The sequence below is a fragment of the Pecten maximus genome, chromosome 6, assembly GCF_902652985.1.
Source record: "Pecten maximus chromosome 6, xPecMax1.1, whole genome shotgun sequence".
Classification (NCBI taxonomy): domain Eukaryota; kingdom Metazoa; phylum Mollusca; class Bivalvia; order Pectinida; family Pectinidae; genus Pecten; species Pecten maximus.
The window spans coordinates 18,171,929-18,187,034 of NC_047020.1; the positions used below are offsets into that span (position 1 = coordinate 18,171,929).

The 15,106-nt window shown below is 36.0% G+C and overlaps 2 protein-coding genes across 4 annotated transcripts in view; one reads left to right on the forward strand and one right to left on the reverse strand.

The window, feature by feature from the left end:
- The first annotated feature begins 1,999 nt into the window (after window positions 1-1,999).
- LOC117329126 (glyoxylate reductase/hydroxypyruvate reductase-like) lies at window positions 2,000-9,066 on the forward strand. Of its 3 annotated transcripts, none has more exons than XM_033886869.1 (4): window positions 2,000-2,078; window positions 3,398-3,612; window positions 6,449-6,619; window positions 8,046-9,066. In XM_033886869.1, exons 2-4 carry the CDS (start codon window positions 3,411-3,413, stop codon window positions 8,639-8,641), a joined length of 969 nt encoding a protein of 322 aa, XP_033742760.1. In that variant the 5' UTR covers window positions 2,000-2,078; window positions 3,398-3,410; the 3' UTR covers window positions 8,642-9,066. The 3 variants fall into 3 exon arrangements, with proteins under 3 accessions (XP_033742760.1, XP_033742759.1, XP_033742761.1); XM_033886868.1 differs by having other exon boundaries at window positions 2,026-2,062; XM_033886870.1 differs by having other exon boundaries at window positions 2,037-2,106.
- A 1,506-nt stretch (window positions 9,067-10,572) lies between these two features.
- Window positions 10,573-15,106, reverse strand: part of LOC117330077 — a gene marked incomplete in the record, with an annotated part of 14,712 nt that continues 10,178 nt past the window's right edge. Inside the window, 2 exon segments of the mRNA XM_033888296.1 lie at window positions 10,573-14,281; window positions 14,985-15,080. Coding sequence (XP_033744187.1) covers window positions 13,994-14,281; window positions 14,985-15,080 — 384 coding nt within the window.

The window sequence follows — 15,106 nt, forward strand, 5'->3', positions numbered from 1 at the left end:
GAATAGCATACTTTATCACAAAGGCAGAACAAATTGCTTATTTAGATGATTAACTTTTGTCAGTGTCCTGAAATCAGGACGAACAAAAAGAAAAGTATATCACGAATAAGACTGTCATCATAACATTGCTTATTCCAGACATGTTGATCATGTCGTCGTCAAATACGAAGATCACACTTCAGACCTGCCAGATGATTTGTACGTTATGTGATAAGTGATCAATCTACAGTTTATTTTCACGAGTCCCACAATTATAGATTTAATGTACAGGTACAGGATGTAGTTCCAATTTAGTGATGCTGGGAAGGGAGACAAATTGTCCTCTAGACATTGTAATGGGAGTTCCCTCCCCTGAACAACACGCTGTTTGCCCTAACTTATATGTTTGGTTTGGTTTGTTTTTGTTAAACGTCCTATTAACAGCCAGGACCATTTAGGACGCACCAGGTCTGGAGGTGAAGGAAAGCCTGATCGAGTACCCGGAGAAAAATGATCGGCCTACAGTCAGTACCTGGCAACTGCCTTACATTTGTACTTAGGTTTCGAACTCGCAACCCAGAGGTGGAGGGCTAGTGATAAAGTGTCGGGACACCTTAACCACTCGGTCACCGCGGTCCTAAACTTATATGTTAACTGGCTGCAGCATATCATGTGAACCACATTGGATTATGCTGCTAAACATTTGAAAGTCTCAGCTGAAAGACAGAAAAATCACTATGACCAAGGGGGCATGTCCTGTACACGAGTGTGGGAGCCGAGTTCTGAAGACGTATTCAGCCATGCTTTGGCATTGGGCTGAACTTCATGCTCGAACTGTCCAGAGGTCCGATGTCCCCGATGCAGTTTTATTAAAAGTTTACTGAATGCTAATTAATCATTACTTTATCTCATTAATTTGATTAATTTATAAAGTAAAATTGCAACTTAAATCATATTTATCACAATAACTATACTGCTACTTCAGACGAATCAAAATCAAACCCATGGTATCGCTTAAAAGCCGACCTTGATATTGGCTTAAATTGTTAAGAAATATTAGATAGATTTTCAATTTAACAGTCGAGTTTATGAAGTCAGCTAAAAAATTAAACACAAATATTCATGCAAAGTCATATATTATTGAATAGCGAGTTTTTTTTCTGCATTACTGTTTTTTAATCTGATTTTCTATTGATAAAAGTGCGTGTGTTTAAGGTTCATGACCAGACTTCCAGTAAAAACTACTTGCTATTGAAATAGTTTGTACAAACACCAGGGTGTTTGCGAGATAAGATATGGTTTTACCTGTGTTTCTTTTTTAAAATGGAACACTCTTGTATTCACAAAGGCCTACCAACTCTTCTTAATAAACCAATCTGGTTGGTTTGTTTACAGCGAGAATAAGTAGAAACTTTTTTTTGAAATCTACGTATATCAAACAGATAACAGGTACAAAATTATACTTTTCTGTGGGTAACCATATGACATTTACAAAGGTACTTCTATACTTGAATTTAAAAAAAAGATACTTTTTAGATTTAACTTTCAGTGTTACAAACTCACCTACCTTATGAACACCCCGGACCACTTCTGGGGGGTAGGTAAATGTACATGATCAAACTAAAATACTGATAGCGGTATATACCATTCAGACAAATTGATAAACAACTTGTTTTATTTTTATAATGTTGCTACAGTAGTTACAAAAACGGCTCAGAATTTTTTTAAACGGAAATAAATTATGCCATTTGATTTGCTAATATTGGGCAATGTACATGTATAGGTGATATACATAGAGAATACATGGTCAGTGTCTTAAAATATAAGCTGTATTTTGTCGAGGTTAAAGAAAGACAAAAGTGGCGAGCCTTGGCGATTTTTCTATATATACATATGATTGTAAAATTATGTTATGTTTTTATTAATAAACAAAATAAGTTATACACATTTCTTTTAAATTGTTTCCCATACTGGTCATAACAAAGCGGAAGTTCGGATATGAATCACTATATCCGTTTATGCCACTTCCGGTTTTACACGGCACGGTAGACTCGAAGATGGAAAGGCGAGACTGCAGCGAAATGTGTGTGTAGTGGATGGTACGTCTCTATATCTTCACTATGGATTGTATGCTTTAATTTCTTTTTCTGTCTTTTCTCTCATTCTTTCCTTCATACTTTTCTTTTATCTCTACACTTTTCTTAGGAGGTACAGTTATTCTCAATCTAATTAAAACTAGACAATGATACACGGCAATACATTGAATGTATTGAGGTGTATCGTAGAGTATGCAGAGGAGCAAAAATTACAAGTGTAATTTTAATTAGATTGAGTTATCCTAGGCTTACATGTACTTGTCAAATGTGAATATGAATGACATCACTGTGCTAGCGACGAATTGCCAGGGATTGGGGACAGGTTAAGAGGAAAGATGTTTTCTCTTATTTAAAGGATAGGAAATATAATATCTACTGTTTACAAGATACGCACTTTTTTCTGATCAGGAAAATATCATTAGAAATTAATGGGGCCACCATATTTATTTCAGTTCCTTTAACTCCAACTCGCGTGGCTCTGTTATTCTGTTCAGAGACATATATATGTATATATCTCTCTGTTCTGTTGAGTAGTAATTTTGAAACAAAAGTATACAAGGAAAAAATGGACGTAAACGGAAATTTTCTTGTTCTTGATATTGATAAAGTGGGTTAAGGACTACACTTATTTCTCTATATGGTCCAAACCAAGATTCTCCAGACTTTTGTAATTGTATATCAAGGACTGTGGATAGCGTTGGGAATGACAATGTAATTATTTGTGGAGATATTAACACATGTACAGTCTTAGCCCCCCCCCCCCCCCCCCCCCCCCCCAACATAGATATGATTGGGAAATGGCTTCATATCAGTTTGAAAGCCTTTGCCCAATCCTTTTGTATATATTGATGCAAATAAAACATGTTTCAATCAAATCGAAAAATAATATGCCAGAAAGGCAAACTTAAAGTTTGTCCGGACAACTCCTCCTAAACCGAAGGACCGAGTCCAGTGAAACTTCACACACATATTAATGATCAATTGGAGATGTGCATGTCACTTTTTTTTCCTCAAAATTATGGTTTATATGGCAACTGGTCACTATAAACAAGTTTTCCGATAAGAATCATAACTTAAAGTTTGCCCGGACAACTCCTCCTAAACCGAAGGGCCGATTCCAATGAAACTTCACACAAATATTAATGATCAAGTGTAGATGTGCATCTTACTTTATTTTTCTCAAAATTATGGTTGCTATGGTAACTGGTCACTGTAAACAAGGTTTTAATGTCCAGTTGAGAATAGATTCGAGCAAACGATTGTATTTAGATCACCTATTTATCTAACCCCTGACACTTGATATCTCGTTATCGACCATCAAGGTTCGGTGTAATCATGTCGGCCCGTCCTCGAGTCCTGATCTCCCGATCAGCCCCTCCAGCGGGCACAGACCCCATTAAGGCTGTATGTGACGTATGGGTCTGGCCAGAGGAGGATCCAATCCCAGCGGAGGAGTTTAAGAAGCGAGCAGCGGGGGTAACCGCCATTTTCTGCCATCCTCCGGACGAAATCAACAAGGACTTGCTTGATGCCGCCGGTTTGTATTACAATATATTGCGCTATTATTACAGACGGCGTTTTTTATATTTTGTATTGTTATATATTTCAGTCCAAACCTCACTGCAGCATGGCATAGTCTAGGTCATTACTCATCGATTCATATTTGAATATGTTATACACTTGCTATGCTGTTGTATTTAATGTTCCTGCCGTTTATGGCAACCCTGAATGCCACGTCCTAACTAGCTGAGCTGACTCAGAATATGAACACGTATTTGTTGTTATTTGAGAATTAATCAAATATCCTAAATTCATCAATTTTATTGACTTATAGGCAATTGCACAAATAAATGGTGTAGATTACTAAACCCAATTTAAAGATTCAATACCCTCTTGTGACTTGATATTTGCACGCAACAAATTTTATCACTGATTTAGTATTATATGCATAGAGGCGACTAAATGTAGGATGCTATCTTACGATTCTTTCTAAACAACTTTTTTTCTTTCTTATATCTCGGTATTATATTTTGAAGTGATTGACACAGGATTGTTTAGTTGTACATTACTTAGTTGAATTCTTTTTTGCTCTACTCTTGTTTTTAATGTCCTGTTTTTAAATGTGTATCTTTGCCAAGGTGGCATGTATGAAATTTGTGCTTGATATTAATACCATATTACTAAATATGCATATAGAGAGATGCTAGTTATTGCCGCAAAAATGAAAACAAAATTTATTTTGTTATTGTAATTTGACCTATTATTGCCATAATCAAAGTTACATTACGTTATATTACCCATTTTGTTGACGCATCGATTCATCATCGCGCCAATCTGTTAAAATTTGAGAATACGATTGAAAATACGTACATATATGTTCACAGTTTATATAAACAGAAATACGGACAAATCGTGATATTTCCTAGAACATATCTTTCTCATGTTTTTGTGTGTCTTCCGATGTGTCCGAAATGTGCGTTGGTATATAGATAAGAGGTGTAGAATAAGATATATAGAAGTTATACAACGAGTGGTTGTTGGATATGGAATTCATTTCACTCAAGTTAGTTTTTTTTTTTTTTTTTTGAAGTTACAAAAGACACGAGCTTTAGCGAGTGTCGTTTTAACTTTAAAAAAACCCACCACAACCAGTATTGTAAAACAAAAACAAAAAACATAAACGGGTTTCCTCCCACAGTAAGATTCCTCGCGCGCTTCCATCCGGGCCAACAAACGTGATTAATATAAGTTAATATAATTTGTTTCGCAATTGTTGTAAAATAAATAAAGTTTAAAAAAAAAAAAACAAAAAAAAAAAAAAAAAAACAACAACACATTGACAAAAAGCAGGTCAATTCATCCTCAGATTAGGTTTTTTTATTGTGGTAGAAACAGGTCAAATCCAATAATGGTTGTTGTATATGTTATTTCTTCACTATCGTTAAATCTCGTGTTTTTGTAATTTTTGAAAAATAACTAACGTGAGTGAAAGAAATAATACCATATACAGCAACCACCCATTGTGTAACCTCTATATATCCAAGAGTCAGCACACTTATATAATGGTCTGAGAGTGGAATAACACAGCGTAATAAGGTAGAAGAAGATAATGTAGCCTATACTGTTATTAGAATTGAAGTTTTTGGCAAATGTTCGAAGCTATACTATAAACTATCTTGAATGATTTTGTCAAACATTCCGGTTTCCGCATCATTGTGCGACCTATTATGTTCAATTCAGTTTTTTCTTGTCCCGTTCTGTTATAAGGTCAAGGTCGAGTTCATAATGATAAACATTTTATATACTGAAGAACTTATTTTTAACATGTTCAGTGCAATGTGAATTAGGGAACCAAATTGAAGATTAAAGTCTCATAAAAAATAACGAAATCATGCACCGATATTGGGAGATAAAGCTGTTTACTTATTTTGGTAATTTTTTTACAGCATGGCATTGTGTTTCCTGACGTATGGTCAATGATAAGCTATGTATGGCGAATGTCGTACTGTAAATACCGCGCTATCTGTAAACATCGTGTCACAAATAATACTCTGTAGTACTTAATATCTTAGTAACTTAGTAAAGTTAGAAAGGTCAAGGTGATAATGGCCAAGGGTGCTAGTTTGTTAGCATTTACAAACATAACAACAGAGTAAATAAAAACAGTCGGGATTATCAAGTGTCAAATATTCGATATTTAAAGGGAAATTCTCGGAAGTTAATTTGCACATTTTCTTTAGGGTAAACATTTAATTACAACCTCAGCTGGTGGGCGTAAAAGTTCTTTGTGTTGATAGGGCCGTTGGACCAAAATAATTTGGAAATATTATCTGTATATTTTAATCATTTACTGTGGTTTTATTATATATTTTTCAGAGAATCAGACATTTATAGTTTTGTTCTTTCTGGTATATTTGGCCATTTCTTGTCGGTTTTATTTGCTCATTCATTGTCACTCTGTCATTTATTATCTTGATAACTAATATTTATAAAGTAGAACAATTTACCAAATATTACTTAATGTTGATGGAGACCATGAGAAATATTGATGGTCGACATCCAGATTATTAATGTATAAGATGTATGCCTGAAGAAACGAGGCCTTAACTTACTAAGTATATGACAGATTTTGTAAATGAAGAAGAAAAGGTTTACCCTTCCGCATAGAATACCTGGTCATACTTTCCTTTTACTTTTGCAGAAGTCTCCATTAAAATCTATATTTTTTCCATATTTTACATCGTTTTAGTTTTTTAGAGATAGGTACAATTCTATTAAAGATAAATTTAAATAATTCCAATTGAACCTATCTTCAATTGAATTGAACCTATGGAAACACTCTGTGGTAATGAGACCTATCTTGTTGTTTACAGGCCCGAGTCTGAAGGTGGTTGGAACTATGTCCGTGGGACTTGAGCATATTGACCTTGCTGAGTGTCGACGTCGTGGCATCAAGGTTGGACATACTCCTAATGTACTGAACGAAGCTGTGGCTGAGTTAACGATAGCTCTCCTCCTGTCAGCGGCTCGTAGACTAAAGGAAGGTAGGTGTACAGTCTTCTTTGTCAGTCAATTAACTTTTAAACGTCTCACAAACCTACATCTTAGACCCTATATTACCCTTCTTAGTACCATTCCTCTTCGCTAGGCTGTGTTACCAAGACAGGTCAGGGATACAGTCATGGTGACCAAACGAGGTCAGGGATACAGGCATGGTGACCAAATGAGGTCAGGGATACAGGCATGGTGACCAAACGAGGTCAGGGATACAGGCATGGTGACCAAATGAGGTCAGGGATACAGGCATGGTGACCAAACGAGGTCAGGGACACAGTCATGGTGACCAAACGAGGTCAGGGATACAGTCATGGTGACCAAACGAGGTCAAGGATACAGTCATGGTGACCAAACGAGGTCAGGGAGACAGTCATGGTGACCAAACGAGGTCAGGTAGACAGTCATGGTGTCCAAACGAGGTCAGGGATACAGTCATGGTGACCAAACGAGGTCAGGGAGACAGTCATGGTGACCAAACGAGGTCAGGTAGACAGTCATGGTGTCCAAACGAGCTCTGATTAGTCAATTCAATCAACTAATGGTCAGTATGTTTGGAAAATCGGGATCAGCTGGGTACCAACGGTACCATGTGCGGAATGAACGCATTCGCATCGTATATGAATCATTCAGCATTGTTAATGTACTAAACACTGTTTGTAAATGTTTTATTTCAAATTAAACTTTCCATGTCTTGTTTTAAATAATTGACCATAGTTTCTTCAACTCTGTAGAGAGTAACGGAATCAAGTGTTTTTTACCTAACCGTCAATATACAAGGGATGATTGAGGTGTTGTTAGCCTCATATTGAAGGTTTTGGGATTTTGCCGGACATATTGTATTATTTTTCAGCAAAATCTCCCTCAGTATCTATACCAGAATATCAGTATATCTCAGTATATATATGATGTCTTTATAAATTTATGTCTACATGTATCAACGAATAAACGGTGATTTTTGAGTTTGAAATGTGCTTGTTAAATGAAGTCGGCGAATAATCATGTAAACCTAGTAAAACCCACGCAAAATGACAAATGGAAAGGTACACCACCGCTTTCCTGTTAGTGGTATTGTATTGTTTATGTTAATGCTGATACATTTCCGGAATCAATGAGTAAACTAATAAATACTGATATATGTATATTCTATCACTTCGTCGGTAATAATTTAATATCATCATCAACATAACTCGTAGATTATACACGGTAGTATACATATACATGTATATATATATACATGTATATATTACTGTTGTCACGAGTCCCCTCCTCTTTTAACTTTGACAGAATCAGCTATTTGAGATTTGTTTTCTCTTACTTTTACAATTTCAGTATAATACCCACATGTGCTGACAACGACATTTTAATGGTATATGGAATGGTCTACAGAACTGTGTCTTGATTTTCTTTTTACAGGATACGCCTGCCAGAATGGAGAAGAAACCTGGGAAAACGCCTTGTATCTCTGTGGATATGAGGTTAGTGGATCCACCATTGGCATTGTGGGATTGGGACGTATCGGTATGGCGGTTGCTACGCGACTCAAATCCTTTAATGTTGCCAAGTTCCTGTACTCTGGAAATAGTCAGAAATCTTACGCAGAAGAAGTAAACGCCGAATTTGTTTCGTTCGACGAACTTCTGGAATGCTCTGATTTTATTATCGCATGCTGTTCTATCAATGCCTACAATCGAGGCCTTTTCGACAAAGCTGCATTCAAGAAGATGAAGAAGTCAGCCATATTTATCAACGTTTCGCGAGGAGTGTTGGTCAATCATGATGACCTTATTGAGGCCTTGTCCAGCGGTGAGATATATGGTGCCGGACTTGACGTCACCGAGCCGGAACCACTTCCACCAGACAGCCCATTATATTCCCTAAAGAACTGTCTAGTGACACCTCACCTCGGTAGTGCAAGTTTGAAGTCAAGAAACGGAATGGCAAGTCTCACAGCCAGAAACATTTTGGCTGGAATCAGAGACGAGGATCTCCCGTCTGCGGCCACATATTGATTATGTTTAATGTTTGTTTAAAAACTATACATTTAACTAGGTGACAATTTATTAAAACGAAAAAAAAAACAAAAAAAACAAAAAAAAACAACAACAACAAAAAACAAAAAGTAAAATAATATATCAAAGACTGGTAGTCATAAAAGATTATACGTACATATATCTATCGACACTCATTATCGATGGCGGGACAAAATGTCTGGTCTTCAACGAAAGTTCTATAAAATGAAGTTATCGTCAGCTTATTTGTCAAAGGTCCATGTAAATCCAAAGAGTTGGTCATGCAATCTGTCTGGTCAAAGTAATCATTATCTATGTAAAGAATTTTTTGTTATTGATTTCTATGTTTGTATGGACATTATTCTGATTATAATATATATTATAATAATGACGTCATAATAAAAACGCTTAAAGTGTTACCTGAATGATTTTTGTTATGATTACTTACAGTTGAATAAAGTTGTACAATAAAGGAAATTACGGGAAAATAGTTTATTGTTTTACGATACGGTTTCAGGGAATGCACTTCGCTTACAGGTGTACGCGAAGTCACAAGAGTGTGATATCCGCCATATTGAAAGATGCAAATGAGACTGACGTCGCATGTGATCAAATATCACTGTGTAATACGGTTTTGATATCATTACCTTTAGCAGTAGTTTTAATATTTGGCATTGAACTACATGTTATACTGAAGAACAAGGTTGTTGGATCAATATTTTTATACGAAATGATGGACTGATGATTGGGAAATGTCTGGATAATTGCGATAACGTAAAGTCATATCGGGATGGCGTTTCGAACAAAACTAAACAAAAAGACATATAACAACTACATTTACCATTCTCATTTAAGACTTAATGTCCACGTGATCTGGACTTTCAGATCACACATCGCAAGCGTAATCTAGATATGATAGAAGAAAAGTCAATGTTACTTAGACCTAAATTATCTAGGTAAGTAGCCTGTCCTCAAACGGGACTAGTGCTCGAAGTCGAACACACAGTCTACCGATTACCACTCTCCTATCATAATGGGGTGTATTGAGACTTAACTCTCTCCGATAAAACAGCTTTCCAATGAGCCAGGTGTAATCAAGGTCAGATTAGTCAGTACAGCAGGTCACAATCACGCGAAGGAAAATCATTGGCTAAGATGTTAGTATCATTTAGAAAAATGTATTTATAAAATAACTTTGGCAATATTTCAAATATAAAAAGAGAACAAACACAACTTCTTTTGTTTATCTGACATGATTTTTTTGAAAATGTAACATATATATTCGTGGACATCCCCCGCCCCGCACATTAACATGTATCGAGTTCGAGGAGGCCCATTCCGACACCTGTAAAATCACCAGAATGCCTATATCTGGTACTTATTGATGTTGTTATTTCAACAGAAATTTATGTTCCATCATACTATCTGTAGCTACGACTGGCCCCAATGCTGATTGGCTACTTAAAGACAGGTAAAATAGCTTTGGCGGAAACATCTTGAGAAAGAGAAGACATGTTTATATGTTGTTTTTCTATAGCTTCTAATGTTAAAGCGAACGAATGAACATAATTTAGCTTTAACTGACATCCTATCAAGTCATATACAATGTTAGTAAACTGACTGCTATCACATATATAGTCTATATACACCAAACATAACCTCATTTTAAACAGGTACAAAATGACTTAGCAGTCAAAACCATAAACCATAAGATACATATCCCGTTTATCGTGTCCAGCTACATTCACGTTTCATATTGTACTTCATAACAAAGGCTTTGTAAACATATGAAGGACGTAACAGTTGGATGACGCAGTTTGTTAATTATCTATCTTGCATCATTTTAAAAATGTGCAATACGAGAAAACAGGCTTCATGCAATACAAACATAAAGACATATATCTATCATAGACTAACGTGTAACACTATCATACTTATTATGTGTTTTTATTTTTAATACATTGTAGTATTTACGTCAACATTAATGTTTAACAAAATGCTCCATATATACAACATCGTTTACATTTTGATCACATAGTATCAGTTTCAGAATTCGTATAACAATGCAATCTAATTAACATTAAATATTTGAACACGGAGTTTACAGAGTGGATAATTTTAATTAGATTGTATAACAATGGTGCTCTTAAGTTTAATATTTGTTTTAGAAATAATGAATGAAATTAGAATAGAGTAAAAAACAAAATAACTACATGCCTTAAGCTCTAAATAAAAATTCAATACTAAACTGCTATGTAAAAAAGTTAGATGTACAATGTATGTTTGAAGAATGCTTCACCAGAATACGAGGGGCCGCGATGGCCGAATGATTAAGATGTCCCGACACTTTATCACTAGCCCTCCATCTCTCGGTCGCGAGTTCGAAACCTTCGTGTGGCAGCTGTCAGATACTGACTACATGTAGTTCAACTACTTAGCCGGTGATAATTCTCCAGGTACGCCGGCTTTCCTCCACCTCCAAAACCTGGCACGTCCTTAATTAAATGACCCAAGATCCTGGCTATTGCCTGACGCGCATATGCAATGATATGATTGATAACCTAACGAGCTGATATATAACATAGTGTTTTGAAGTATATGGACTTAATTGAATAAATATTAATTAAATCAACTGAAAAAAAAATTACGTAATTACGAACGTCTGTGGTTGGGATCATTTTCGTTGAAAATAATAATATAACGCAAAACGTTTGCGTTCTTTCGTGAAACTAAAGTGTTATTGCGGCGACGTAGTTGAACTAGTCACTTTTTCGACATGATTTATGTCGATTTGTCATTTAAATGTCGACATATTTACATGTTTAGTTTAGGTGATATAACTGATTCAGACGTTAAAGAAAAATATCAAAACACAGAAAATCGTCTTATCAACCAAAATTTTGGATTATACAAGTGTACAACAACTCAGCGTTATTCTTAAGTGGTATCAATAAAACCTTCGACGTCTTACACACTATATCCAAATATTACCCACTAACGTCATACACACTGCATCCAAATATTACCCACTAACGTCGTATACATTGTATCAAAGTATTACACACACGACGTCATACACACTGTATCCAAGTATTACCCACTAACGTCATGCACACTGTATCCAAGTATTACCCACTGACGTCATACACATTGTATCCAAGTATTACCCACACGACGTCATACACACTGTATCCAAGTATTACCCACTAACGTCATGCACACTGTATCCAAGTATTACCCACTGACGTCATACACATTGTATCCAAGTATTACACACACGACGTCATACACATTGTATCCAAGTATTACCCACTAACGTCATACACATTGTATCCAAGTATTACCCACTAACGCCATGCACACTGTATCCAAGTATTACCCACTAATGTCATACACATTGTATCCAAGTATTACACACACGACGTCATACACACTGTATCCAAATATAACCCACACGACGTCATACACACCGTATCCAAGTATTACACACACGACGTCATACACACCGTATCCAAGTATTACACACACGACGTCATACACACCGTATCCAAGTATTACACACACGACGTCATACACACTGTATCCAAGTATTACCCACTGACGTCATGCACATTGTATCCAAGTATTACACACACGACGTCATGCACTTTGTATCGAAGTATTACACACACGACGTCATACACATTGTATCCAAATATTACACACACGACGTCATACACATTGTATCCAAGTATTACCCACTAACGTCATGCACACTGTATCCAAGTATTACCCACTGACGTCATGCACATTGTATCCAAGTATTACACACACGACGTCATACACTTTGTATCGAAGTATTACACACACGACGTCATACACATTGTATCCAAATATTACACACACGACGTCATACACATTGTATCAAAGTATTACCCACTAACGTCATGCACACTGTATCCAAATATTACCCACTAACGTCATACACATTGTATCCAAGTATTACCCACACGACGTCATACACACTGTATCCAAGTATTACCCACACGACGTCATACACATTGTATCCAAGTATTAACCACACGACGTCATACACATTGTATCCAAGTATTACCCACACGACGTCATACACATTGTATCCAAGTATTACCCACTAACGTCATGCACATTGTATCCAAATATTACCCACACGACGTCATACACACTATATCAAAATATTACCCACTAACGTCATACACATTGTATCCAAATATTACCCACTAACGTCATACACATTATATCCAAGTATTACTCACTAATGTCATACACATTGTATCCAAATATTACCCACTTACGTCGTACACATTGTATACAAATATTACCCACACGACGTCATACACACTGTATCCAACTACTACCCACACGACGTCATACACATTGTATCCAAGTATTACACACACGACGTCATACACATTGTATCCAAATATAACCCACTCGACATCATACACACTGTATCCAAATATAACCCACACGACGTCATACAAATTGTATCCAAGTATTACCCACACGACGTCATACACATTGTATCCAAGTATTACCCTCACGACGTCATACACACTGTATCCAAATATTATCTTCTCGACGTCATACGCTCTATCAAAGTATTTACCTACTCGATGTTTTTGTTAAATAATGTAAAAAAAAAACTACCTGTGATTTAAAGTAATTTTAATTTAAAGACCACCGTTCTCAAATAAGTGTAAATATGAATTTACTTCCATACATCGGGATAGGAACATTCATGAATGGAAGAGTTAATTAAAATGAATAAAGAGGAAGAAAGTGCTCCAGCCATAGCATTAAGCATCAGATGACTATTCTTCCTTGGCCCCACTGCATTCGTAACAAATTTAGTTTACAATTGTATTACCTCCATAAAGAGATAAATGATGTTTTTTCCAACCGGTTTCAGGTATCGAGAACCTTTTCTCAGTCTTTTACAAATTTGATTGTTTACGTAAAATTGAGTCAAACTATGGCCAACCGTTTCCTCGTCTTCAGTATATAACACGTTTTGCGTAATACATGTAACGTGTTATTGACGCGATATAACGCGTTAGTTTTGCAATATAACGCGTACATGTCAAGCGTCAATGTGAAACAAAAATCAATTAAATTGAAGAATATGACTTTATGTATTGTTAGTGTTGTTATGTAAAATGCATATTCGATTCTTCCAGGGTTATATGAACGTATCACAAGGAATAATAGACTGGATATGTAGTTCCCCGCCATGGGTTAACGATTGACAACAAACTGTGTTTACTAAAGGCTGGATAGTACCCTGATCATTGTGTCCTTTTAGTTATAGACAAGACAGTATACTGATGTGCGTTACTGTCTAGATATAGGCTGGACAATCCCCTTCATAAGGAGGGATCCCTGTTTGTGTGTGACCATTGCAGGCCACACAACATAGTCCAGGCTATCCCCTGATTGAGTGAATTCTTTAAAAAAGTCTTTATTGAATCTTTCTCCTCGTTTGTTTGGGGGAAATAAGAACTCCACGCGCGGGCTCTGCATCACCATACCCCAGCATATCTCGGTAATCTTATCGACGAAAGGTCCAAGCATGTCCAATGAATTGTTTTCCTCGAGTGATTTTAGATTATGTTTCACTTTCTGAAATATATGAAAAATATGTATCACATCAATACTTAATTTAATGTTGATATTATAAATGATTATGGCTATCATGGATATTTGAACAAATCGGGAATAACTTCTATTACCCCCAGTAATAAAATATGGTTGTAATGGTTGTGGAGCCATCGAATCAGCCACATAGTGTACAATCAAGTGTCCTGACGAAGGAGGGCATATACAGGCACACAAGTCATAATGAATCACACTACTAACAGATATGCACGCATATTCAGCAATGACATATGTATAAGAGGTATTGGTGATAACAGTTTTAACTTAGGTCAGTTAACGTATCTAGCAATTACTCCCCTGTCAATTTCGTGACACGTGAACTACAGAAAAAGTAGAATGTCATGCGACATTATATTCGAATAAGTTTTTCAAATGTTTATATTCAAAATGATAACCAAACATTACCAGCTTAAAAACACACACACCCATCTTTATTGTTTTATATCAGTGGAGCCATTATTGGTCGCATTGGTTTTCTCTCACTGTTGTATTGTATTTCTCTGATAGAACGCGACGACACACGAGAACTGAATTATGTCTAAAACCTCAATACTCATTAGATTTGGATATAATATCATTTAAGCGTTGTAAAGAAAATGATAATGCTGATAAAAATATCAAGACTTATATTTTTCTCTCGTACACTTCATATACAACATAAGCTCACCTCTCTTATCACCGGGAGTGATCGTTTTGACGCCTGCTTTTGTGCATCTTTTAGACTTCTTTGAACTTCTATAGGGTAATTGGTGTCTCCAGTTTGCTAATTTATAGTTCATAAGATAACGA